This window comes from Harpegnathos saltator, unplaced genomic scaffold, assembly GCF_003227715.2.
Source record: "Harpegnathos saltator strain DR-91 unplaced genomic scaffold, Hsal_v8.6 scaffold93, whole genome shotgun sequence".
Lineage (NCBI taxonomy): Eukaryota > Metazoa > Arthropoda > Insecta > Hymenoptera > Formicidae > Harpegnathos > Harpegnathos saltator.
In genome coordinates this window covers 1,353,970-1,379,000 of record NW_020230721.1, presented here as the reverse complement: position 1 = coordinate 1,379,000, position 25,031 = coordinate 1,353,970, and the positions used below count along the sequence as shown (strand labels likewise).

Below are 25,031 nucleotides of genomic sequence, written 5' to 3'. Positions count from 1 at the left end.
TTCATCTCTATCAGAGAGATGTATATTCGTACACTGAGAGAAAAGTATGTGATATTTGGAACTATAATGATATAGTAACTAAATTACCATATAGTCCGAAATATCATATTTATAGTAAGTATTACCATAATCGGTAATAATTACGATATAGGCATAGTATATACCAACCATATAATATTTTTACTAAGAATTATAATGAGTTAAAGTAAAATTATTGTATGGATACAAATGTAAAATGGTAAGTAAAGTAATTCTTTTATACAGTCAATATTACCAGAATATTTGCTGAATGATGACAGATGTAACTATATGAATATTAAATCTCACTATATTTGTGAATGAGAAATTACCATATATGTGGTAAAAGTAACTAAACAATTATTTAAGACAATCATTGACTATATATTTGTGTATATTCTACTATATTTTGCAGGTTCCACGAACTATAAAAATATGGTTGACGCCAAAATGAACTATAAAATATAGTGAGATTATAGTTAATTCAACTATATTTTTCTATCAGTGTATAGGGAAGGAGTTTTCAATTTTTCTCTCCTCTCTCTCCCTCTTTCTCTCTCTCTCTCTCTCTCTCTCTCTCTCTTTCTTTCCTTCTCTTGCTCACTATTGTATCTCGCGAAAACATGTCCGAAAAACTACTTTGAAAAGCTGAAAACGTCTGAAAGCAAGAAGTCACGTTTCCGCGGAGCTCCAGCTACGGAGGTGTGTATCGGTAAACAGTGTGAGATATCGTTGTATTTATAATTTCACGGAGCGCACGCGAGAGAGACACGTGTATGTATGTGTGTACGTGAGGTGTTGTACGTGTGTGTATGTGAGGAACGCACGAGGCGGAAAGACGGAGCGTGCAGCGTAGCGGCGGCGGCGGTGGGTCGTAGGAAGCAGGAAGATGTTGATGTTTCGCAGGTTGTACAATGTACGTGGTATGTCGGTACCTCTCCTCGGGGTTCTCCCGCATGGGTAACGATGCGCAGCATAAAATGCACAGCAGAAATACTGCAAGAACGGTTCTCGTTCGCGTCGCTGTCGTCGACGCCGTTGCCGTCGCCGTCGTCGTTCACGACGCGGCGGATATTCCGCCGGAATAATAAAATGCAGGACTTTCTGTCGTTCGTGCCTTCGTTTTATCCACTTTCCCTACGTCCTTCTCGACGTGCTCCTTTCCCTCCCTCTCTCGCCTTGCGACGTCGCGCCACGAGAATCGCTTTATCCCCATTTCTATCCACCGCGCTATCTCAAGCCGAAATGTACGCGGTGACTTCGAAAAATGTCCCCGCGATGGCATTTTAATTCGTGCGATCGAGAGCTTCTCCTTCGGGTCGTCGAGAGACATCCTCCCTCCGTCGTCCGAAATCGTCGCCGATTTCAAGCTCTACACCGCAACGTTGCAGAGTCCAAGAATTCTCGAGGAATCGAGGGAAGAACGTCCCGCGTAACTAATAATAATAATTTATCTGCGTCTGGTAGCGTTGCAGTCCGGAGACTCAGCCACGTTTCCCTTAAGCGTCCGACCGAACTTTTCGACGGAATTGCTTTATTTCAACCTTGGAACGATTTATTTTCCGGAAAGCATCCTTGTTTTTGTAACCAACCAAAGGTCGACCCGCAATAGCATCGCGATATATATCCTCTAACCATCAACAACTATCAAATATTTCTTCTCATTCTGCTCTACATTTTATACATTCAGGCGTCTCAATGTAAAATGCTCCACCCTGCACCTTGCTTACTCGTCAGGTCTCTTGACAGGAACAATAACGACTTCGTTGTGCGCTCTGGACGTGCGTGGTACATTGCGTGGAAATACAGAATAATAGATAACAGAGTTGGTACGCGAACGGCATGCGCTTCTACGTGGCCTAATCCGCGAAGTAAGGTATTAATACTTCAGGAGAATAAAGGTAGCCTAAAACGAAGTGGAAACAGAGAGAGAGAGAGAGAGAGAGAGAGAGAGAAAGAGAGAGAAAGAAAAAGAAAGGAGAAAGAAGCAGACAGAAACATCGCACGTCACGGAAAACGCGTGCTTCGTGAAGCGTCAAGGTACGTGAAGCGGCTCGCTATACGCGTTGAGAATCTGTTACGCACGCAATGCGTAAGGCTAATCGTACCTGCGAAACAGAGGCGGCTCATGCACGAGCAGGTGGAAATCGTTCTCGGAGCAGACCTCGCGGTCCCGATGGTGCACGGCGCACTTAAAACTTCTGGTCCGTTTGCCACTCATCTGCAACAAAACATGTAAAGCGAGTTGAGTCGTGTGAGCCCATTGAACAAAGAAGACGAGGAAACAACGCGAGGTAAAAATACACAGCGAGAGTTGCGATGGACGTGACGCCATAAAAATGTACCCTTCTTCTTCTCCTCCGTAAAGTACGAAACAATCTCACCGGCCGGTCGGTCGGTCGAGAAAATTCGATTAACAAAACACGACTCTTCTTCGTGCCCGCTCGGCAAGATGCGTCGAGCACCGAATAATTGCGAGGATCAATTTCTTTCCGCTTCAATCACCTGCTGCTTCCGTCGAAGAAAAAAAAAATGAAAAAAAAAAAAAAAAAACCAAAAAAAAAAGAACAAGACGCTCAAAAATTATAAATTCTCGCGGTCTGAATCGCGAAACTCGGGATTTGTTTTGCGGGGATTCGCCGGGGACAAAGGCTGGCTGCCGGTTTTGGCACCCGAGCCAGCGCCACGTGCACGGGGAGCGAGCCACAGAGGGTTTCCGGAGGCTCGTTGCCTGATATTTGGATCGGGATCCGTTAACGCGGTTAGGCAAATGCAAGCAAGAACGCCGGCAAACTCCTCGAGGTAAGTTGTGTATACGTAGACGAGTGCTGCTGGCTAAGCCACCACACGTTCGTTGTGTGCGCGCAAACACGCATGCACACACACGCGCGCACGCGCGCGCGTTCGCGTACACACCTCGAGATCGTCTTACACGTGTAGTTTATACCCGTTTACACGGGGCTAAGCGCACACGCAGTAGCGTAGCCAAAGGACTAATGCGGCGGTTAAAATTAATCAAATATCGGCGTAGAGTCGAGTTCCTAACGCTGCCGCAATGAATAACGCTTTCGCGCGAATGCACAGAGCTGCGCGTCAGCGAAATAAAGCACGGGCGCGCATGAAGGCAGAATCTGATTCTGAGCGAACGTTAATCGTGGGCGGATTTGTTCCGTCAGAGGTTCTCGTGTTATCTACGACCAGCGAACTAGTAGAATTGTACAAATTACATGAAACGGAGGCCATTGACTTTCAGGCCCCGATTTCAGTTCTCATCCTCGCCGTGCAACGAGTATTATTTCGATTGCGCTTACGCCTCGTGAAAAATATCAGCGATATATAATACGAGTTTCCTCGGCTTTTTCTTTATTCACAAAGAACACTTTCGTGCAAACTGGATAAGCCGCCGGGCGTCCTCATATCTTCGCTCCGATGGCATCTTAGGGATTTTACATCCAGTCGCTTTTTCATCTTCCTACCCGCCGCCTTTTTACGTTTCATCTGTGATTTATGTCAGACATCGCTCAAGAACGGTTATACGTCGATATTTCACCGCCGCATCGTAAAACATTCCTCTCTTAGCCGAGTTGAACTTTTAATTTTACATTGAACCTGCAAATCCAAATTAACTTGCAGGATCAATGTCTTCGAACCCAAATCTTGTGAAGGAGAATTTCATACTTCACAGGTGGTGATATTTTATTTTCATCGATTGCTTTAATAAGAGACTCAAAGGAAGAAATATTTTAGAATTTTTTTATGTTCCATTAACTCAATGAGATCTACATTGCATCGGAATGTCGAATGTTGAATATTGAAATTTCCGACATCATAGTAACAGAAATATTATAATATTAGTAAAATTATGAAGACTTCAAATTTATTATGTCTGTATTAATTGCTTAAAATTTTATCTTCCATATATATTTTTTACTTGCTCTCTATCTCTCTCTCTCTCTCTCTCTCTCTCTCTCTCTCTCTCTCTCTCTCTCTCTCTCTCTCTCCCTCTCTCTCCCTCTCTCTCCCTCTCTCTCCCTCTCTCTCTCTCTCTCTCTCTCTCTCTCTCTCGATTGCTCAAGTTCAACGATGCTTACAGGATTAATATAGAATCCAAATTTCGACTCGATTGATTCTCCTCGCTCCACCGAACGTTTCCACGCTACGCGAACTTCGTGCAATTTTCCTTCTCATAGACTCCGACGAAATCCCACATACATATAATTACATTACCACATATTGCGTTTACACGGCATTACAGTAGGTAGAAGCGAAGGGAAAAATACAAACGCGCGCACCACGAGCGGCCGCAATGAGACAAAATGTGCGCTCGCGGATGAAATTCATGTTTGCACGGGACTCGATTTTCCGTCAGAGCGCTTTTTCAATTTGCCGGAGCGACCGCCGATTACGTCGTCATCGTCGTGAGGAAACAAAGCAGAGGAGCCGGAAATTTCGAGCATCTACGGGTGTGTCTTCAGGAATACGGTGATAGTGCAGGCTTGGTTGGTTCCTCTGCTCGTTTGATTGCCAAAAAGAAAGTCGCCGAGAGATGAACGAGCCGGAAAGACAGACGGATGGATGGACTGACGAAAGGGCGGAAGGAAGGGGAGAGGAGTAAAGACATGCACTGTAGGTAGGAAGAACTCGCGACATGGAGAAATCCAGACTAGTCAACGAAGAAAATTTAATTTGTACTCGTCGTCCTCCGTCGCCGTGGCGGCGTTATCGAGGCATCCTGCAGTCCCCCGGCGACTTTATCGACGTCCACTTTGCAGTCTCCTTCCTTCACTCCGGCACTCGTTCTCATTAACGGCGTGACGTACTCTCCCGATGTGACGCCGTGTGGCCGTGTCTCTCCACCATGGCGAGATGCACTTCGCCGGAAAAAACGCGGTTATCTCGAAATATTCTCGTTATCGGCGCGAATTTGACGAAGCGGACCGTGAAAGTTGCGGCGCGTCTCTCCGTGCCTCTCCTCGCTGAAAATTCCGTTTCGTGCCCCGCGATATCGCAAGCGGGCGCTGTTTCCGCTCGGTTGGAACGGCAAGTTATCTCCCATAAAATTTAAAATTAAGTTTCATAGTCGTGCTTGAAAAAGAGCTCGTTTTCTTCCCCGTCTCTCCTCTTTCTCTCTCTCTCCCTCTCTCTCTCTCTCTCTCTCTCTCTCTCTCTCTCTCTCTCTCTCTCTCTCTCTCTCTCTTCCTACGTCGCTGCGCATAACATTCTCAAGTATTTCTTTCTCCTTTTCCCCTCGTTCTTTCTGTCCTTTCTTTTCACCACGCAAGAATTACACAAAGAGGTACCTCTTACGAAGGTAATGAATGTCGAGTTATATTATTAGTGGAAAAAGAGAAAATTTAATATCGTTACCATTTTTCCATGTGCCTCTTTGCCTTTGCAGATTTTATTCCATCGAATCGAACTTATCTTATTCTCTTTTTTCCGTCTCATCGGGAAACTCCTTTCAGACGTAAATGGGGCCGTGCGGAAATGGGGGATAATATTGTTTTTCCACTAGGAATAGAGAGATATTGCTGTAGCATCTCGAGTTTATCTAGCTTTTTACGTAGATATATTTCATTTTGCTCTTCACATGTAGCGCGGAATGAATCTTTTATGCGCGACGTGTACGCGATGTTTGTGCTTACCAACTTGCGTCCCGTTTCTCTGCATGCTCGCACTTATCTCCCCATTGAATTTCGAAAGTACGCTGGACTCGCGGAAAATCTTTAAGACGTTGCGCGTCTGGCAAGGTAAAATATTTCTCAAATTTTCATCGATCGCGTCAATAAAAAAAGACGTAAAACCGCGACGTAAAAAACACGAACTCACGCTCCTTAGCTGGAGGAACGGAGCTTCGGGTACATTTATGTCTTCGGTTTACAGCGTTTACACCGGCTAGGTCTTGTAATGAAAACACGGACAACTCACCTTCGACCTTCGTGCGCACTCTTCGGTGGCGCTCCTTCAATTTACGTTTTACGCCCGTAGTTTCGCGCGGAAAACGTCCCTTCGTCAAACGCCGCCGCGATCCCATGAATGATGATAAGCAAGCTTTCACCACTGATCGATTAAAAGATTACATGACGGGGCTGTGATTAATATGCGCAGTGATCGCGAGCGGGAGGATCAAACGGACGCGACTGTGAGTCGAGAGAAAAAAAATTTTTTTTTTTCAAGACTCGTTATTTGCGTGGAGCTCAACTTATTTCTCAACGTTTTCAGCTGTACATTTGCGAATATTATGCGAGTGCTTACGAATGTTCGCAGCAACGAACTTCTCATCAACGGCTCGCATTCAAAGAAAAGGGGATGAAAGTAAAAACCTCTCTGGAGAAAAAAAATTGGACTTCAACTGCCGATGTCCTTTTGAAAGGAGCGCATAAAGACGTCGCGCGAGGTATAATATTATGTACAGAGAGAGGAAGAGAGAGAGAGAGAGAGAGAGAGAGAGAGAGAGAGAGAGATGAACGTAAAAAAGCGACGTCCACGTTGGCTTATTTGTGCGCCTATAAAGAAAACCAGATTCCTCGTCCTCGTCGTCGTCGTTCTCGTCGTTGCCGCGGCAGCGGCATCGGCGGCTCCACTAAGTAAGTAAATCTTCGACGTGGATTTACGATCCCGCGGGGAATCGCCTCGTGTATCTCGTTTGCCGTGCCAGCGCGGATCGATAGTATCGCAGACGGGGTCCTAGCCTCGTTCTATTAATCTCGATCGTTTGTCCTAAGTTTATCGTCCACCGCGAAGTACGGGGTGCATTTAAGCAGGAAGGTCACCGTTCTGCTGGAGTGTGTGGTGTGTGTGTATGTATGTGTGTGGTTTTGTGTGCACGAAACCTTCTGACTATCCTGTATTGACCGCGCGCGCACGCGTGTGTGTGTGTGTGTGTGTGTGTGTATGTGTGTGTGCGCGCGCGCGCGGAGACCTTAATTTTAGATAAGTTTTTCTTCTCTCTCATGAATAGCAAATTACTCTCCTCTTATCGCTGGCGGACAAGATATACTACCTAATAAGATGTTAATCATTTTATTAATCGTTCAGGATAATACTATCGGTGTAAAATTAGGGATATTTATACGCAAATGTTAAAAGACTAATTTGAATTTCTCCCTGTCTCTCTCTCTCTCTCTCTCTCTCTCTCTCTCTCCCTTTTTCCCCCCCACCTCCTACCCAGCTTCTTTTCCTATTAAAAGTATAAAAATTGTGTTGTATCCAGTTGTATGTCCACATTGATTACGTGTAAATTTGGCACGCGTGCATCCAACGAATTTTATCACAAATAGAAGGAATTTTTTCAGGGAAGTCTTCGACCGCAACGATCGTCGTTTGGAACGTAACACACCGATTGGTAATTAGCCGTTATTATTTCATGCGCGTTATCGGCCAGATAGGAATGATACCGATAATTATTGGCCGCGATATCATCTCCGCCACCCTTCTCCCCTGCCGTCGTCCCCTACCGTGCACTCCGCCGAGCATGATTTTCGATTATTATCCAGCAACAAATCGCTCGCAATCGCGAGATAGATGTGCGCGCGCGCGCCTAGCCAACATGCGAGAGTCGTGCTACGCCGCTGGTATCGCGTCGAAAGTCGACTTAACGGTATTTATCAGCATTATCCCGGCGCGACGGGTAATGGGTGTAGCGATAATATTTCCGGCAGTGCCATTCGCGGCATCGCAAATTCGCTGGGACAACAGTTTTGCATTCCAAATCGGTTGACTGTCGACTCGCCGCCCACGCCACCCCCTCCTTCCCCACACCCCGCCGCCGCCGCCGCCGCCGCCGCCGCCGCAGTTCGCTTACCCTTTTCCGCCCCTCCGTGCCGGAAGCACCCGTGCAAACTCGGCATAATGAAATCCGTGCCATTAGGCCGGACAGTAGGGTAAATTTGTGTTCGCGCAAACGTCGGTTTCCGGTTCGTTCGGCGCGCACGTACTCGAGTCGAATCGAATAGAATCGAGATCCTCGACAATGCTCCGCAAAATTCTCCCTGGTCCTGCGCGCGTGCGTCTATACGGTGTGTCCGGCGTGTGTCCGGGTAACGCGAACGCCTCCGTCGCCGCTGTTGCCGTCATGCCGCTCCTATTGGCCATGACGTCTTGCGCAAATACACCGTGAGTTATGTCGCACACAGCGATTAATTGTAATCGGTTATGCGCTTAATTAGATACAATCTGCTTGCGCGTGATACGCGGGAGCGATCGAAGCCGTGAGAGACACTTGGAGCGCGCCAGGCAGCCCAGGGCGAGAATGAAATTGTCCGCGTAGGAATGTCTCGGGATTTTTCTAGACTTCGACTGAAATTTGCAAGTTTATCTCAAAATTGCTCGTCTCACTATGATATTGGAAATTTCGTTTTTATTTCGAAGCCGGATTCTCTGTATCTAGAATCGAAATGAAAGTATCGCGGAAACCTGCGCTTTTTTCTGATTTCCTAAATAAATAAATAAAGCTGTAACAGTAATCTCCGAGTGGCAGAAACCTAAACGGATTTTATAAATCTCGAATGAAATTTCGAGATTTATCCCGAAATCGGTCTGACTCCGATATCAAGAGGAAATTCCGTTCTTATCTGAAATTATGGATTTTCGTCGAGACAACAATCGAAATAAAAATATCATGGGAACTTGCGCTTCTTCTAATTTCCTAGATAAATAAAGTTGCAATTCTAAGTAGAAAGACCTAGAAAGAAAATCAGAATCTATTTGTTCTACCCAATGTTCCCCCAAATTTCTTTTTGTTCAATGTGATATGAAAGTTTCATATTAATAAAAAAAAAATATTATGTATTGTGATATATACGTGAGATATTTATAATTTATTTTTAGGTGATAACGTTGGTACAATTTTTAACCAAGCAGGATATTCTATTTTATTATATACTGACTATTGAATTCGATAGGATAAACAATCAACAAGATAAAACTTTAATGCACAAAATGAAGACCAGGACAAGTGCTAGAAGAGAAAAACTTTCAGTCCTCCACTTAGCATATCAAAGGCGTTACAACCCTGACTGGAATCTGCGTAGTTGCGAGAACGGACTGCGTCCCAATTAGACCCGGGGAAATTTTCTACGCGAGCAGAATTCCCTACGGCTCTCTTGGAGAATTTGCCCGCGTGAGAGAATGCCTCGAACGGTCGAATTCAATTTTAAGACGCTACTTCGCGCACACCGCGTATGTAGACCGGCTTTCGCAAAGCTCGCGGGATAAAATCGGACAGGTAAATAGACAGAGGAGGGGGTGGGTTCAGCGTGCGTTTTCCTGGCCGGCGTGTACACGTACACACACACGTATCCGTGCTCGCTCGCGTACAGGGGTGCCAAAAGAGAGAGGGTGAGAGGCGAGTGCTGAGAATCGGAAGCGAGCGAACGGGGCCGGGCGAACGCGGGCTGAAGAGAGCAAGAGGGTAGGAAACACGAGGCACGCGGCACGAGGGAATTCGATGCCGGACGATCGAGCAATCCGATGATCGGGTCCTAATCGAATTAAACTCCCCGGTTGTGCCCGTGTTTACGATGGGCTGACTCGTCGGTTTGGATTTGCTACGTTCGCGCGATAATGGCTGCGCGCACGTAGCAGCGGCAGCAGCGACGGCGGCGGTAGTGTGGTGGCGATGGTGATGATGGTGTGCTGGCGCTGCTACTGGTCTCCAGCAGCATCCTGCCGGAGTGGCCGCGGTGATACGCGCTTCTCATCGATCCCGGTTGTTATCGTCAAATGGAAAACGTGGCGCGCTCAAGACCTCGCGTGTACGTATCGTGTTCGCGGCCTGAGCCTTCGGGGTTGTTTATCTCGCGCGACGGCCTGGTTGGCCGGTCGAATTAATGCCGTCGGATATTTCAGCGCGCAAACCGGCGAAGCGGAGCCCTCGCATCAACCGAACGAGCGAACAGCGCATTTCTGATCGGGTTTATAATCTTGCGCGGAATTGATTGTCCCGTCGCTGAAATCGCGGGCGACTGTTTCTTTTCTCCCTTTAATCAGTCACCGGATTACACGGTGATTACATGAGAAATTTTTCAAAAGAATAACTTCATATTATCATCGGGTCATTTGAATCCAAGGGACAAAGTGAGTTTCCTTGATCATCTCGCGTCACTCGCCCGAAAAGATAATTCAGATTCAGAGCTATTCGATTCGGCGAATGTTACATCAATAAATTAAATCGTTCCGCCTGTTCCGAAATTCGCGTTAATTAAATTGAAGAATGAATAGAACGACAACCGAGCGTGGTGCGGAAAATTTCCTCCCCGTTTCGTCGCGATACATCTCTGCTACGATTAAGAGAAGGAAAGCAAGCGGAGGAGCAACGATTAAACTAGCATATTGTGTTATCATCACGATTATTCATTTCCGCATAATCCGCGTACTCCGCGTACTCAAATGCTTGTGCGCGCGCGGCGATGTTTGTAAGCGTTTATGTGTTCTGATAACTTTCAAACTCCAGGTGTTACCGTCTTCGAGTGTACTCCGTGTAAAAGCAATTCACCCAATGATACAGCCTGGGCTTTCACAATAATTGCACTGGTTTACCGTAGTTATCACCGAATCCGACGCAGACCGCGAGAAGTCGATTAAATTTTAGCTCTCTCGCGGCGGCGGCGCGATATACCGATCGCCGTGGACGAAAGTTCACTCCGCGCAATCGGAGCGCGCGGCTATTTTTATTTCGACGCTAAGCGCCAACGTTTATTTTCTCTCATCGTGTGTGTTATGTTTCTCCCGCGGATAGAGACGTACGAGGGTAGTCCCAGAAGTACCTGACCCAACAAAGAAAACACCAAAAATTTGGGAAAAAATATCTTTATTTCTCTACATAGTCTCCTCATAGCTCAATACACTTTTCCCAGCGATGTTCAATACTCTGTTCGACACCCTGTTTATAGTGGGAATCGTCGAGCTCCTCAAAATAGCCATCAAGCCACCTTGGTCCATTGTTTTGACTGTTCCTTCGTCTCAGGTGTGAAGTGATGGACCCATGTTTCATCCATGGTTATGAATCGACGCAAAAACTCGGCTTTATTGCTGCGAAACTTCGCCAAACACTCGATTGAAACATCCTCACGACGCTGTTTTTGTTCCAATCGCGGATACCCATCTTGCGCACAGCTTTCTCACGTCCAAATTTTCAGTCGATATGCGATGTACAGCACTTTTTGAAATGCCTACCATGTCTCTTAACTCGCGCGACTTTCAGTCGACGGTCATCCAATACCATTTTGTGGATTTTCTTCAGCATTTCTGGCGTGGTCACCTCATTTGGTCGACCACTGCGATGTTCGTCTTGGCAGCTCGCACTTGGCCTCGTTTAAACTCTGCCACCCAATATTTTACTGTTGTAAACGAAGGAGCAGACTCCCCCAGAGTAGAATCTAGCTCCGCTTTGATATTGTTTGGACTGAGGCCTTTGAAAATGAAAGTATTGTATCATATAACAATGACCAATTTTTTCCATGTTTACAAATTCACTGAGAGCGTTCACTATTGATGGCTGCCAAACAAATACTAAACAACGTAGCGTCGTCAAACTTCAAACTTAAGCTTTATAAGGTTGGTACTTTCTACCATAGTCATTCTTTTCAAACGACAACCGCTATCTATGCGTCAGGTCAGGTACTTCTGGGACTACCCTCGTATCGCGAGTTTAATTCGGAAAATATGCGCGGTGCGGAGTGAAGATATTAAGACACGAGACACCTAATTCCGGCGGTGGGGCCACGGATTTGCGACTTTCGCAAATCCGTTCGATCGTTTGTTCAAGAAAGTGTAACCTATCGCAGGAAAATGCGGGACACGCGTGTTTCTCAGTATTGCGCACGATCCGCCGGCTAAAAACCCCGGGCGAATATTCCGTTAATGTAATGTAACGTACACTCGCTGATACTTTATTACCGGTTTAGTTTAATGCGATTTACACGTCGCGCTACACACATCGGCAAATTAATCTTTGGTATTTGCACGCGCACGCGCGCGCGACGTATATGTAAACGGATCCAAATTAGCGCGTCGTTTTTCAGCCGTACGCGCGCGTACTTTCAAAATGCGCCACCGCTCCCACGTTGTTGACGGCGATTAAATTTGCGACATTGTCGCCGCTTAGCAGATAGCGATCCATTTGTGTCTGTTCATCCAGTTGTGCGCGCGCGCGCACGTGTGCGCCATTGTAATGCATCGATTTACTAAAAATCCACCGGACCGGAGCTAATAACGCGATTATAAAACTGGATAATGCAGATTAGTCAGGCGCATCGCGTCCATTGTTTCGCTTCGGGTTGACCAGTCGCACGACTAGTGAACCGCTGCTGACTAATAAGAACCTAATAGATATCAAACGATTCATTCTAGGACTCTTTGGATGCCCAGGCACAGAGGACTTGCGGAGGCGGTAAGAGTTGACGCAGGATCAAATTAGTGGTGATTAATTAATTTTGACGGTCACTCGTGACGGCCTTTGTTGTATTATTTTTATCTGATAGTTGAGTATGAGTAATGAGAAGAATGCTTTAAAATAAAGATACGCACGACAAAATTCGCGGATTTTCCGCAATTCCACTATCGGAAACAGTTTTGCTGGCCAAGATGGAAAGGCAGAAACAGAGATCGATAGCTTCAAATTCCTTCGGTTCCTTTCCGAAAACAAGCATAACATAGCACGAATGAATACATGCTAGGAGTATCAACCGAATAAATATTTTCCACCTCTCAGACACTTCGTTCAATATAGAAGCATGCCTCACTCCCTCGGACTATCACGCCGAAGTAATTCGAGCGAGTGATGGTGGCAAAGAGAGCGACAGAGAGAGAGAGAGAGAGAGAGAGAGAGAGAGAGAGAGAGAGAGAGAGAGAGAGAGAGAGAGAGAGAGAGAGAGAGAGAGAGAGAGAGAGAGAGAGAGAGAGAGAGAGAGAGAGAGAGAGAGAGAGAGAAAGAGAGAGCGGCGGATAACATCACAGTGGGCTCACAACATTCCGCGGCGTGGTAAAGCAATTTCTTCCGCCGGCCGGAAATTTCGGACAAGGCGACCGCGGGGGCGCGGCGAGTCGAGAACTGCTAGAACGACGTGATGCCTGCGGCGGCCAGACAATCGCGGATGGATCCGAAAGCAGAGAGAACCACTGCCCTGCTCGCCCTCCCGTCTGCTCCTAGCCAGCACGGTCAAAGCGCGAGTTTGTATAGAGCTCGCGGGCAAAGCGGATCCGTTTACAGGCGCTAATTGTAATTTTAAAACGATCGAATTCACCGACAATGCCCAACGACGGTGTGCGCGCGACCGCGTTTGAGAGAATTGCGGTCGCTCGCTTAGCCGCGAGTGGCCGTCCTGCTGTTTAATTAACAATTACGGATTAATATCGATCGGCAGGCATCGCATCAAGTTGCAAAACTTTCGCGGTCTGACGGGGATACAGAGAGCGCTGGAAGCGCTCATCTGTCGGGAATAGTTGGCAGGACTTTGCGATAATTATCTATGCACCTCGAACGGTTCCGGTTACATATAACTTGCTGGGCAAGATAAAGAAATAAATTTTATTTAAATATGCTCTGGCAATTTAAAGTACTCTTTCCGGATCTACGAGTATCTTTCTACTTGAAATTGGCACGCAGAAAGCGTTCAGCGTTTCATTTTCTCGCTTCTAACGCCACACTCAAGATGACGTCAAAAGGCGACGAGTCTTAAACTTTTGTCTTTGGATTAAAATTCATTAATTTCATGTAACTCCGAAGCTTAATTACTGCGGCTTAATTATCAAAACTTGATTGCGGCTATGGATATGTCACAAGCTAAGCTAACGAGGAGACTTTTAATCGTAACAGCTAATCTTCTCTTCTGTCATGATAAAATTTGTTTTATTTTAGCAATTACAAACTTTGCGATAGATTGAGTGCTATTTATCCCAATCTACTCTCCTGCACTCTCATCTCGCGCCCTCCGCAACACACGTCGCGTCGGTTTATACATTTTTGGACTCGCGTGGAGTACTCGCGTTTTCTCTCATTTCTCACCGGCGGATCTTCGTGGCGGCGCGATTTTCATGGCAACGGCGGTAACAAACTTTCCGAATGCAAATCCGAGGTTGTTTGCCGGCTTTTACGTTTCCAGCTGGCGAAATGCGCACCACCGGTAGTTTCGCAGGTTAACGGTCTTCGGTGGCGCGCATCGCGCGCGGTCCTTGACTACTACGACGCGTGTAGAACTACGATACAAAACGACCATCATCCGACAGCACGGGAATTCGCTCTGGCTGGCTCAGCTAGTTTGTAAGTCGTATCGCTCGTCTTCATCGTCGTATAGTAAGGCGTCCGTGTAGCGCCTGTCAACACTAGTCAACGTGGCCAGCGACATGACGTATACGGCACTGTACACACGTACTTGCGCGCGTGCGAGCACCGTTCATGCAAATAGCGAGACAAACAAGTCACTGCAAGTTTCGCGAGGAACCCTCGCTCTCGGGAGATCCGACATCGGAAAAGCCGACAGCCATCGTTCAATTCCAAGTTACGTGTTAAATGGAAATGCGTAACGATAAGGAGAGAGAGAGAGAGAGAGAGAGATAATATGCGTAATTCGCGTAGTTTGCATGTGACTGTCAATGACATTTACAACAGGCTTGTTGGAGCTGTGTGTAAAATGAGAGAAGCACAATCGCGACAGATGTATTATATTAGGTGTGTGAATTAATTCGGTCCGTTTTTGTCTTTCAAAAAGAAATAGACTTTAGTATGAAAAAACATGAAAAAGTACACTAATCAAAGTATTTGCCATCGCTTGCTATTATTTTTTCCCATCTGTCTGGCAGTTGTTGCATTCCGTGGCGGAAAAACGACTCGTCCTTCGAAGCGAGTTCATTCATTGAGCCATTTCTCTATTTCTTCATAATTGTTGAAGTGCTGGTCCGAAAGTCCATCGATCTGAACAAGTGATAATCGGATGGAGCAATGTCTGGTGAATACGGCGGGTGAGGTAAAAGTCAAGTGCTTCCTTGTGAAGGTGACCTTCACAATTTTTCCAACATGTGGCCGAGCGTTATCATGCTGGAAGATCACTTCGTCGTGTCTCTTTGCATATTCCGCCCGCTTATTCTTCAATGCGTTCTTTAAACGGATCAATATTGTTGGTAAAGTTCGGCAGTGATGGTTTGCCTCTGTTTTAATAGTTCATGATACACTACACCCTTCTGGTCCTACCATATGCAGAGCATTACTTTCTTGCCGTGAATATTCCGCTTTGTCCGCTTATCAATGCGGATGGTTTTCCTGGGTCGCTAATGGATTTCCTTCGTTTGGGATTATCGAAATATATCCACTTTTCGTCTCAGTCACAATACGGCAAAAAAAAACCTTTTCTTTTTTGCCTGGCAAGCAAGATTTCAGACATGGCTTTTCGCCTCTCGATGTCTCTTTCTTTCAGTTCTTTCGTATGGCACCCATCCTTCCTTCTTTGTAAATCTTTGTAAATCTTTCCCATGGCTGCCAAACGCACAGAAATTGTTGATCGACCAACATTCAATAATTGCGCGAGCTCATGTTGCAATTGACACGGATCTTCATCGATTAGCGCCTGCAATTCCTCGTCCTCGAACTTCTTCGGCTGACCTGGACCAGGTTTGTCATCGACACTGAAATCATTACTTTTGAAACGTCGAGACCATTCTCTGCATGATTTATCGGTGGGAGCACTTTCATCATAAGCTTCTACGAGCATTCGATGAACTTCAGCGGCTGTTTTCTTCAAATAAAAACAGAAAATGAGAACTTCCCGGAAATGATGCTTTTTTGGTTCGAATTTCAACATTTTCGAATCAGAAATCATAAACACGATATGTTATTGTTACAAACCCAAACGTTTGTCAACTGAATATTATTGCCAGATATCAAAACTAAAAAATAAAGCCTTTTGCAAACATTACAGGTTAGAAAATTACATAGTAGAGCAATTGACCGCCAGATGGACCGAATTAATTCACACACCTAATAAGTCTATCTTGTGACAAAATGGCAGGTTTCGTCTTTCTTGTGAGAAAGGCGATGATTATGTTTAGACGGCAATTTAAAGCCGATTTGACACTCTGCGTTTATATGAACAGCATTGAATCGGTTTCACAATATCTGATGTCGTTACACATCGCCATTGAGGAAATCTGCGCGCTCTACCGAAAGTTGTCACCGTTCGAGTTGGTCCAGTCGAGAGTTTCCAATTTTCAGCCTCGTTCACTTATTTGTATCAGAGTTACGTATATATTTATTGACAAATACACACACATATACACGCGCGCGCTCACCTGGCGTCTTGAACGATCCGGTCCGACAGAAACTTGAGGCTGCGCGTCGGTCTCGACGTGCTTATCGATTCGAGCTCCGCTCGCGTAACATATTCAGAGAAACATAATAGCCGCGCACACAGCGACGGACGATACATAACAATACCGTGATAATAGCATCCGCGGACACCTGCATTATTCCCGTCTATGCTCGCATTTTGTATTTCTATGAATGGCCCGATAACAATTTGCCGAATTAACTATTATTTGCGCAGGAGTAATAACGTGTAGAATGGGATTTCCGGCGTAGCGACCGAAATCAGAAATACGCGCCTCGCCCGTTTACTATTCCGCCCAAGATGGTTAATAGTCATATTACCCTATTGTCGTGCTTAGCTGCTACAAAGGCCGGTTACCGCTGGTGAGCGCACAACACGTCGTGCGCGTGTATATGTGTGCGCTCGTGCGCGCGCGCGCGCGTGTTGTGCGCCATTGGATGTGTGCGAGAAATCCACGGAATCGCGGAAATCAGATAACTGCCGCAGCTCCGTGAATTTGTCCCAAGACTGCTACTCGACGTAGCGCATTTCCACCTGCCTGTACCCTCGCGGATCTCTCACTCGCTCTCTATCTATCTCTCTCCCTCTCCCTCTCTCTCTCTCTCTCTCTCTCTCTCCTCTCCCTCCTCTCTTTCAGGAGCTCGGCGGCCGCCGGCCAGGAATCGCACTTCACCGACTTCTCCTCGCCGAAATCCCGTCGAGGTGGAACCGTTACGGTTCGCTAGCCGCTTCGCGTAATGATTGGTTAATTCGCGGGGAATTAAATGGTTACGCGGAAAATACATTGTTATGTTCCGCGGAATTAGACAGCGCGCTGGAAACGCGATCGCGCGTCGGCGATTTCGCTGCTCTGCCGGTTGAGTTTAGAGCTCCGACACGCGGTGGATTGTCGCATTCGTTGAGTCTATTGATCTAATTGGCTTATGACGATGAATGACGCCGCGAAGAGTTCGCGGAGAACGGCGTATCCCAATTCGCGCGACGCTAATATCTAATTCAATCGCCGTCGCCGTATCGCCTCTCGCGTTTGATTCGCGCATTTTTACGTTAAATGCGCCTCTTTCTGCAGACTTCGATAAAGTTCCTTTTATTTCTAACGTTCTCCTTCTTTTTTTTAATTTTCATCAATGTACCATTTCAATTGGGGGATATCCTGCGTTCGTATCTTCTGGAAATTTAACGTTCCTATATTCGACTCTTGCTATGTCGGGGCTAAGCGGCTCCTTTGCGGAACGGACGGTGAGATCGCAACGATCTCAAGGCGGGGGACAGGGACGGCACCCTCGCAGAGGAATGCGGAGAGGTCCGCGTGGAAATCTTTCGCGACGGGACTGCGATGAGTGGGACGTGCCGTGATGCCAAATGCAATTTTCTCCGACAGTCCGTCGAGGGCGACTCGTCTCCCCGTCGCCGAGGGGAAATTACACGTGGATAACGAAGAAAACGCCGGTGTCATTCCCGTCGACCGGAAGTTGCGGAATTTCAGCGCACTGGCTTGAGAAAAGAATGACGGGTGCAGCTCGCGTGCACGAGAACCGCGAAAACGCGCCAAAATTCTTGATGGATCTCTCTTTTTTCCCGTTGCATCTGTATTGAGGATAAATGATATTCTTTCATAGAATCGATTAAAAGTCAGTCAATTAAAAAAAAAAAATTAAAATGAAAGTTGTGCATATCACAATTGTATTATTTATTAATTATCACATATTGAGCAAGACTAACAATGAAAAGATATTGATTTCTTTGAACGAAATTTATAAAAGAATATAAATTTATACGAAAGTAATTTAAAACTAATGATTATATAGCAGTTTTTTTTCGATAATGAAAAATAAAAATTCTGAATTGTTGGTATTAATATAATAATGTGAAGACAAATATTTTCTTTTCAATTTAGACTCTTTCAAGCTTAAGTGCAATGACGAGACGTAAAAATACACTTTATTTAAACTCAACGAGCGAGTGTAGCACTGAATTGCGTGTATTGTTGACTGGCTTGCTATTAGAAAATATCTCTCCATCGGCAATGTCGGAAGCGCAAATTCCGTTGATTCGTACAATATCAACGGCTAGAAAAGGCTGAAATTAACGAAGTATACCGGAACGTAATGCAAAACACATGACTGAACTACAACGGCGAGTGGAATTTGCTCTCTCTATTCATAACGCTAAAACGTCAATTAGTACAGACAGATACAATGCGCGATTTCACGAGCGAAACTCCGGTACCAATAGCTCCAATTCCGAGAATACCCAAACGATGTGACCAATAAACAAAAGAAACGAACATCGTTTTATGCGTGGTGGGTAATTCGATTATTCTAATTCCGAGATTGAAAATCTATCGCATTCTACGTATTGTCCTGTTTCCAGGATATATCGGTGTATCGTAGCTCGATTCATTTCTTATAAGCGCGAGGTTGTTCACGTAATAATAGCCGAGCTAGGAACGACGTTGTGAGAGAAACCGACAAATTTACCTAACGAGCAGAAAAGTATCGCGCTTAAAATGGCGGATAATTAATTTTGAATAAGCAACTGCTACGTGTACGTTTCTGCTCGCCCCTTGGCGATACCAAAAGCTGATGTCTGTCGCCACAAGCAAAAGGCCGGACAAACATAGCTTGAACGAGCGACGAGGGAGGGCTTGGAGGAGGGAGATCAATCAATCGGTTTGGCCGGCGAGAAGTGTAAGTCAGATTGCGCGACGAGAGACGATGAGGAGCGGATTTGCACGCGTACGAGCGGTCGCGAGCACGGCGGGCGCAGGAAGTGGTTTCTGCATACGCCGCCATATGTAACGCGCTCCGATTTGCATAACGGAACTTGCCGGAGGTTACTCTACCTTAACAACGGCTCTTGTGCGAAACAGCGTTTCGAGATTCGATTCAGAGTGCACGCGAGAGGATACGCAGACAGTTCCGCGGCGCGTCTGTTCTGTTACTTTTTTTTCCAGCCGGGTATCTTCGCGCCGCGCCGCGCCGCGCCGGCGGAATCAAGGATTGCGCGTGTCTGTCTGTACGAGCGTGGCCGCTGCGTGAGCATTTCCTCTCACTCGAGAATATTTTTACGAGAGAGGCAAATATACCAATACCCGGGCGGATTTTCTGCATTTGTCACGAATTTTCATCCGAGTTTTGAGAATAAGTCGTTCAATAGACCGATCTTCCTCATTTCATCACGTCGCACACCTCAAGTATATCCCGAATCTTCCGACTTAATTAACCTGCATATCGCGTATATCGCGTTAGTAATAAGCGATCCGGCGCGAAGAATCCTTATTCCGAGCGAAGCATACGGCGAAATTGAATCTTCGCGTATCGGCGCGCGCGGGCGCGGCGTTCGCAAAACTTCGCGGGCCGTTTTCATTTAATTTCAGCCGCGGAGAACACGCAGGGCAATTAGACGGCCGGTCGAGTCAAGAACGGAAGAGAGAAGGGGAGAGTGAGTGCGAGAGGCAGAGAAATAGAAGGTGAAAGAAGGAGAGAGAGAGAGCGAGAGAGAGAGAGAGAGAGAGCGAGAGAGAGAGAGAGAGAGCGAGAGAGAGAGAGAGAGAGCGGAGCGGAGCGGAGCCTACGTGAAGGTTCGTTTGCGCCTCACGAACGACTCGAGATCCCATCTTCTAACGACGCTCCCTCGCCCCCGCGATGCGTGACCGGGGTCAGGATGGCACCGTTAGAAACCGTTTCCACGGGTGCTCACCCACTCGTGGAGAACACGTACCGCCGCGAAAATAAGCTCCCGAGTTATAAGCGCTGTGGGACGTCACCGAGGGAGCAGCAGCTTCGTGCTTCCTGTTCGCCGAGCTGCGCCAGTTGCCGACGCCGACGCCGAATGGCTATCGGGACTTTTCATTTAGTGATATTGTCCATTTTCATCACGACGTAATATCGCTTTGAACTTTCTAACCCGACCGAGAGACTCGGGCCGCGCGCATGCTCTCGCTCTTGCGCACGTCGACCCGTGCCGTCGTAGATATCGAGCTACGGGAGCGAACGAGAGCCCTTTAACTTGAGAGATCATTAGTAGATTGGAGGGAAGTCGACGTCCGATCAACAAGGCGATAAACTTCTAACAAACTTTCCGACGTATCTACTCTCTAAATTACTTGAATTATTTCACTTAAAATGAGGAAAGATTTACTCGAAGCGACGCAGTGAAGACAGCGGATCGCGGGAACGCGAGTGTTTAATTCGCGCTTAAACAGCCGATTTTTAATCTAATAATTAATTGACGCAATCGAAGTCAAGTTCCGTCGAATTTACCATTTATTCACTACGCTCGTTATAAAGTAAAAGTAATACTAAAAAGCATTAAGCGATATATATTTTCTTTATGCGGAAGAGAGAGAGAGAGAGAGAGAGAGAGAGAGAGAGAGAGAGATTATTTTACATCACGACGTGGAAACAAAATCGCGAAACAAACGTCCTCCGGCTCGGCCCAGCGACTCGGAACTGTACTAATCCCTCGTTAGTGCAGATTATGGCACTGTGTTGTCCGTGTCTGTTTAAAGCGCTTCGATCTGCCGGCACGTCACGTCGTCAGACTTACCCGGCTAAGTATATTTAATTGGCATGATACTCTAAAATCATGATTTATTCTCTTTAAGCGCCCGCGCGTTGAAACTCTATCGATTAGAGAGACAGCGCGCGGCGGCCATGTCTTTATTCCAAGGGACAAGACTAATGAAACGGTACTACCTCTATCAATAAATTCGGCAGAATCGCGCGAAAAGAATTTTTCGGCTTCGTGATAAATCCCGGAATCGGCTATTCGCGCGAGATCCGTGGCCGTGTTGTGATATATTGCAAGGAAACGTGCCGGCAGGCAGACGGACGTTGCAAATTATTTATGACACTCACGAAACGGCGCTGTCAATTTATTTCGAGACGTCACCGCCGGAATTGACATTATCGTGGCATTGGTGAAAAAAAAAAAAAAATTGATGTCGGCCCAATCCGAGGGGTGCACCGAAAATAGTAGAGCGTCCGTGCATGGCGGTTCAAATAATCTTCGTTAACGCGCTTGACATCGCGTGTCACAGTCAACTCGTTTCTCTCGTCTCGAAGCGAGTTCAATTCTTTTCATTTTTGTTCTAACCCACTTTTTCTAATCAGCACATTACCTCTTAAAAAGAATTGCAAATTGCTTTGAAGAGAAAAAAGAAACGATCGGCGAGATATACTTACGGAATGGTAAACGTCAAAAACAAAGCTTCCCACTTGTCCAAATTTCAGTTACGCGTGTCGCGGGATACGCTCGCTTGCCGGCCAATCAATTCGCCCGCATTTTCTGTTATCGCAGCTGATGTTTTGCACGAGTCGCCGGCCGCGGTCTATCAGCCGACCTGTCGGCTCGATGTTATTCTTCGACCCCGATCGATCGCGCGCGGATAGCCCCGGCCTCGTCGACGCGCCACCGACAAAAGAAAACATTCGCGGGATACGATAGCGCAACGTCCGTCCGTCCGTCCGTCCGCTCAGCCGCTCGTACGCTCGTTACCCGAGCCGACGAGCCAGAGAGCGAGCTGATAATAATAAGGTGCTTTCATAATTGCCGATGTAATTAGAGGGAAAAAGGCGGAGGTGGAGCGCGCAATGCACTTCCTTCGCCGACGACGGCATCGCCGTTCTGGTCGCGCCCAAGTGCGCGCGCGTGCGCACGCTTATTGTTGCAATTGTCGGGCAGAAGTGCAATCGGAAATACGAACGTCCGCAGCTGTCCTCCGACATGAAAGAACGACGCAATGTCGACGCAGTGTCATCTTTGCGGCAGAAGGAGAGAACGCGTCAAGGTGAAGTGCGTCACCTTGTGCTTGAAGAAATTTTTCCGAAAAATTATTGAAAAATTACTTGGTAAACCTTTACAGAGAGAGAGAGAGAGAGAGAGAAAGGATCTTTAGAGCATTCACCTCCCGTGACCTTGACTTTGACTCGTATCGCACTCAAAGAGTCACTCTTTTCTACGAGTGGATTTTTACTAGGATTTTACGAGAAGATGAAAGTAGTCAAAATGGCGTCAATACGAAGTAAAAGTGATTTCCGTCGTTAAAACATTTGCACAACGGAAAGATATTAATTGTTTCGCATCGGGCGGCACTTCATCTATCAGTGCTCGTAAAACACGATTTACACCCTTTGTTTTCTTTACAGAATTTCGTGCGCATGGAATAAACGTTTCTGCGCGAAACCCTTCGCATTGTCCCGCTTGCGCGAGTAACGCGCGCTCGCAAATTTCACGGAGCGCAGTCGCGTAATTTTCTTTTCTCTCTTCTCTCGTTCTCTTGCATTCTCGCGTGCAATTCATCGGAAGTCGTTACATACGTGTTAGTTCGATTGCACTTTAGAGCTGTCTGTATGAGCGCCGAGACCATCGCCGACGTGAACGCTGACGTTAATCGTTCCCTCTCATTCCCGTCGTACGCGAATTACCGGCCGGTGATATATATCGCGCGTATAATTCAGCCATAATTTCAGAAATAAGATCGCGCGATAGATAGCGCAGAAATTCAGAACACGACGTCGGTCTCGTGAGAACGCTGATAAAGGGCACGGCGAGCGAGCGGCCCGGCGCGTTGGCGCGCATGAAACCTCGCGCGCGGAAAGTCAAATTGGCAGAAACGTAATGATAGAGCCTTCGATGCGCAATTCCGAACGTAATGGATTGTTCACGAGACGGTGAATTTCCACGGCGCGCAAGGTCTTTATTATTGCGCTGTATTTGAGATGATATCTTTATAAAGACGATTCTCGATGGGAATCCTGAAAAATAAGTGTGTGAAGAAGTCATTCGCGCGTGGAAAATTTCTCAGTTCCTAAAATAATATTGTGGACCTTGGTTGGAAAATCTGTGGTTAAAGTGCAATGTTCTAAACATGTGGATTCCGTTTCATTTGTCAAACATTTCCGTTTCCATCCTATCGAATTCGATAGCCGATACAAAAATAAAGTTTCCTCTGCGATTCTGCAGACGAAAGTATGTAAGAACGGGATTTCCAATTGGTACTACGATTAAACAAAGCATTATGATCGAAATCTGTGCCGCTTCTGAGAAAATCTCGGGGAGTTTCTAAACGAAACTTGTCTTTTCATATCAAGGAACGTGTGCTGATACATCACAGTATATATTATATATACACACACACACAATTTCAGAAATAAGATCGTGCGATTGAAGAACGAAGAAATTCGCGGGAACGCAGGACGCGATTATCGGAGAAATACGGACGCGAGGGAAGTAGTTGCCGCCGTTGCCGGAAGAGAAAAGATGAAAAAGATGGAGGAACGGGGAAATAAGAGAGGAGAGAGAATGCCGGGACGCGGATGGGGATCCGGGCGGATCCGGGGATCGAAAAGGGGAAGAGGCCAAAGCGGTCGGATGAAAATTTAATTTCGCCGATCCTGGAGGAGGCCGGGGCACTACGCCGGCATTACAGCACTCTTTCGCTCTCTCGCTCTCTCTCTCTCTCTCTCTCTCTCTCTCTCTCTCTCTCTCTCTCTCTCTCTCTCTCTCTCTCTCTCTCTCGTGTCCTCTTTCTCTCTCCGGGCCGGGCAACACACTGACGGCCACGATTTACGAGATTACGGTAACGAGAACACGGTAATATTACGGGCGATGACGAAATTACCGGTCGTTCGCCGGCTTATCGCCTGAAAAGCCGTGCGAGCGGAAAGGACGAAAATAAAATTTGCGAGCGTCCACGTGATTGAGCCGATCCACTCGCGGTAGCATTTTCGCAGTGGCAATTTCGCGTTCGTAGTGGATGACGATGACGACGACGACGACGACGACGACGACGACGACGACAACAACGGCGGGACGAAAGAGGTCGCGGTGGGAAATTTGCGAGAAATTTAGTAATTATGATTTCGGCAGACGCGCCACCGTAAGTCACAGTGAATTATGAGCGGGCGTGATTATTGCGCCGTGCTTCCGGCATCGCCGCGGATGCCGCTCTCGTTGCGGGCGTGCGTTATTAATTGCGAGCGGACTGGCGACTTAAGCCGCTGCGCGACTCATAGTCGCCGGAAGATTGCATTATGACGGGGATATTCCGAAATCCCGCAACACCGGCCGAATCGCACGCGCGCGCGCGAGTAAAACGCGACGAGCAAAGCGCCGCACCGCGGCCGGAGCTTTCGCTTCTCTCGCGGTTTAATTTACGAGAATTCCCGAGGAAAAACATCGCGATAATTTTATCACAATAACTTTTTACATTCATATACCAACTAACAAACACGGGCAAACTGGTGAGTCGACAAGTTTCTCAGTTTATTTTACGTATTATCGTTCCACTCTCTCTCTCTCTCTCTCTCTCTCTCTCTCTCTTGTCTGCTTTTACATGCGTAACTAATTTAAACGCGGTAAGAAGTTAATTCCCAAACTATGAAGAACAGGTAGACAGAGTTCGGCCGTGATATCGGCCGACTTTTTACGCCACGATACGGGCTTCAAGAATTATTACAACATTTACTTCGGAGCTTCAAATGAACTTGTGTTTGAGAAGGAAATATTGGCTCCTCGATATTGTTCGCTATTGATTTAGAACTATGTGATGCAAAAAATTGCGGACCAACGAGAGGATATCCCGGACGAAATGCGATTTTGCGTGGAGTATTTCAGACCCTTCCGTTTCGGATGGGGTGCGTGACGCGGGTATTAAACTATGCCCGGAAATTTAGCAATTACTATTTG

General features: G+C 46.6%; 1 protein-coding gene across 1 annotated transcript in view; it reads right to left on the bottom strand.

The window, feature by feature from the left end:
• Positions 1-25,031, bottom strand: part of LOC105190526 (stem cell tumor) — a 450,253-nt gene that overhangs the window by 229,823 nt on the left and 195,399 nt on the right. Inside the window, exon 2 of the mRNA XM_025307632.1 lies at positions 2,127-2,239. Within this exon, the coding sequence (XP_025163417.1) occupies positions 2,127-2,239 (113 nt within the window). The remainder of the gene's footprint in view (positions 1-2,126; positions 2,240-25,031) is intronic.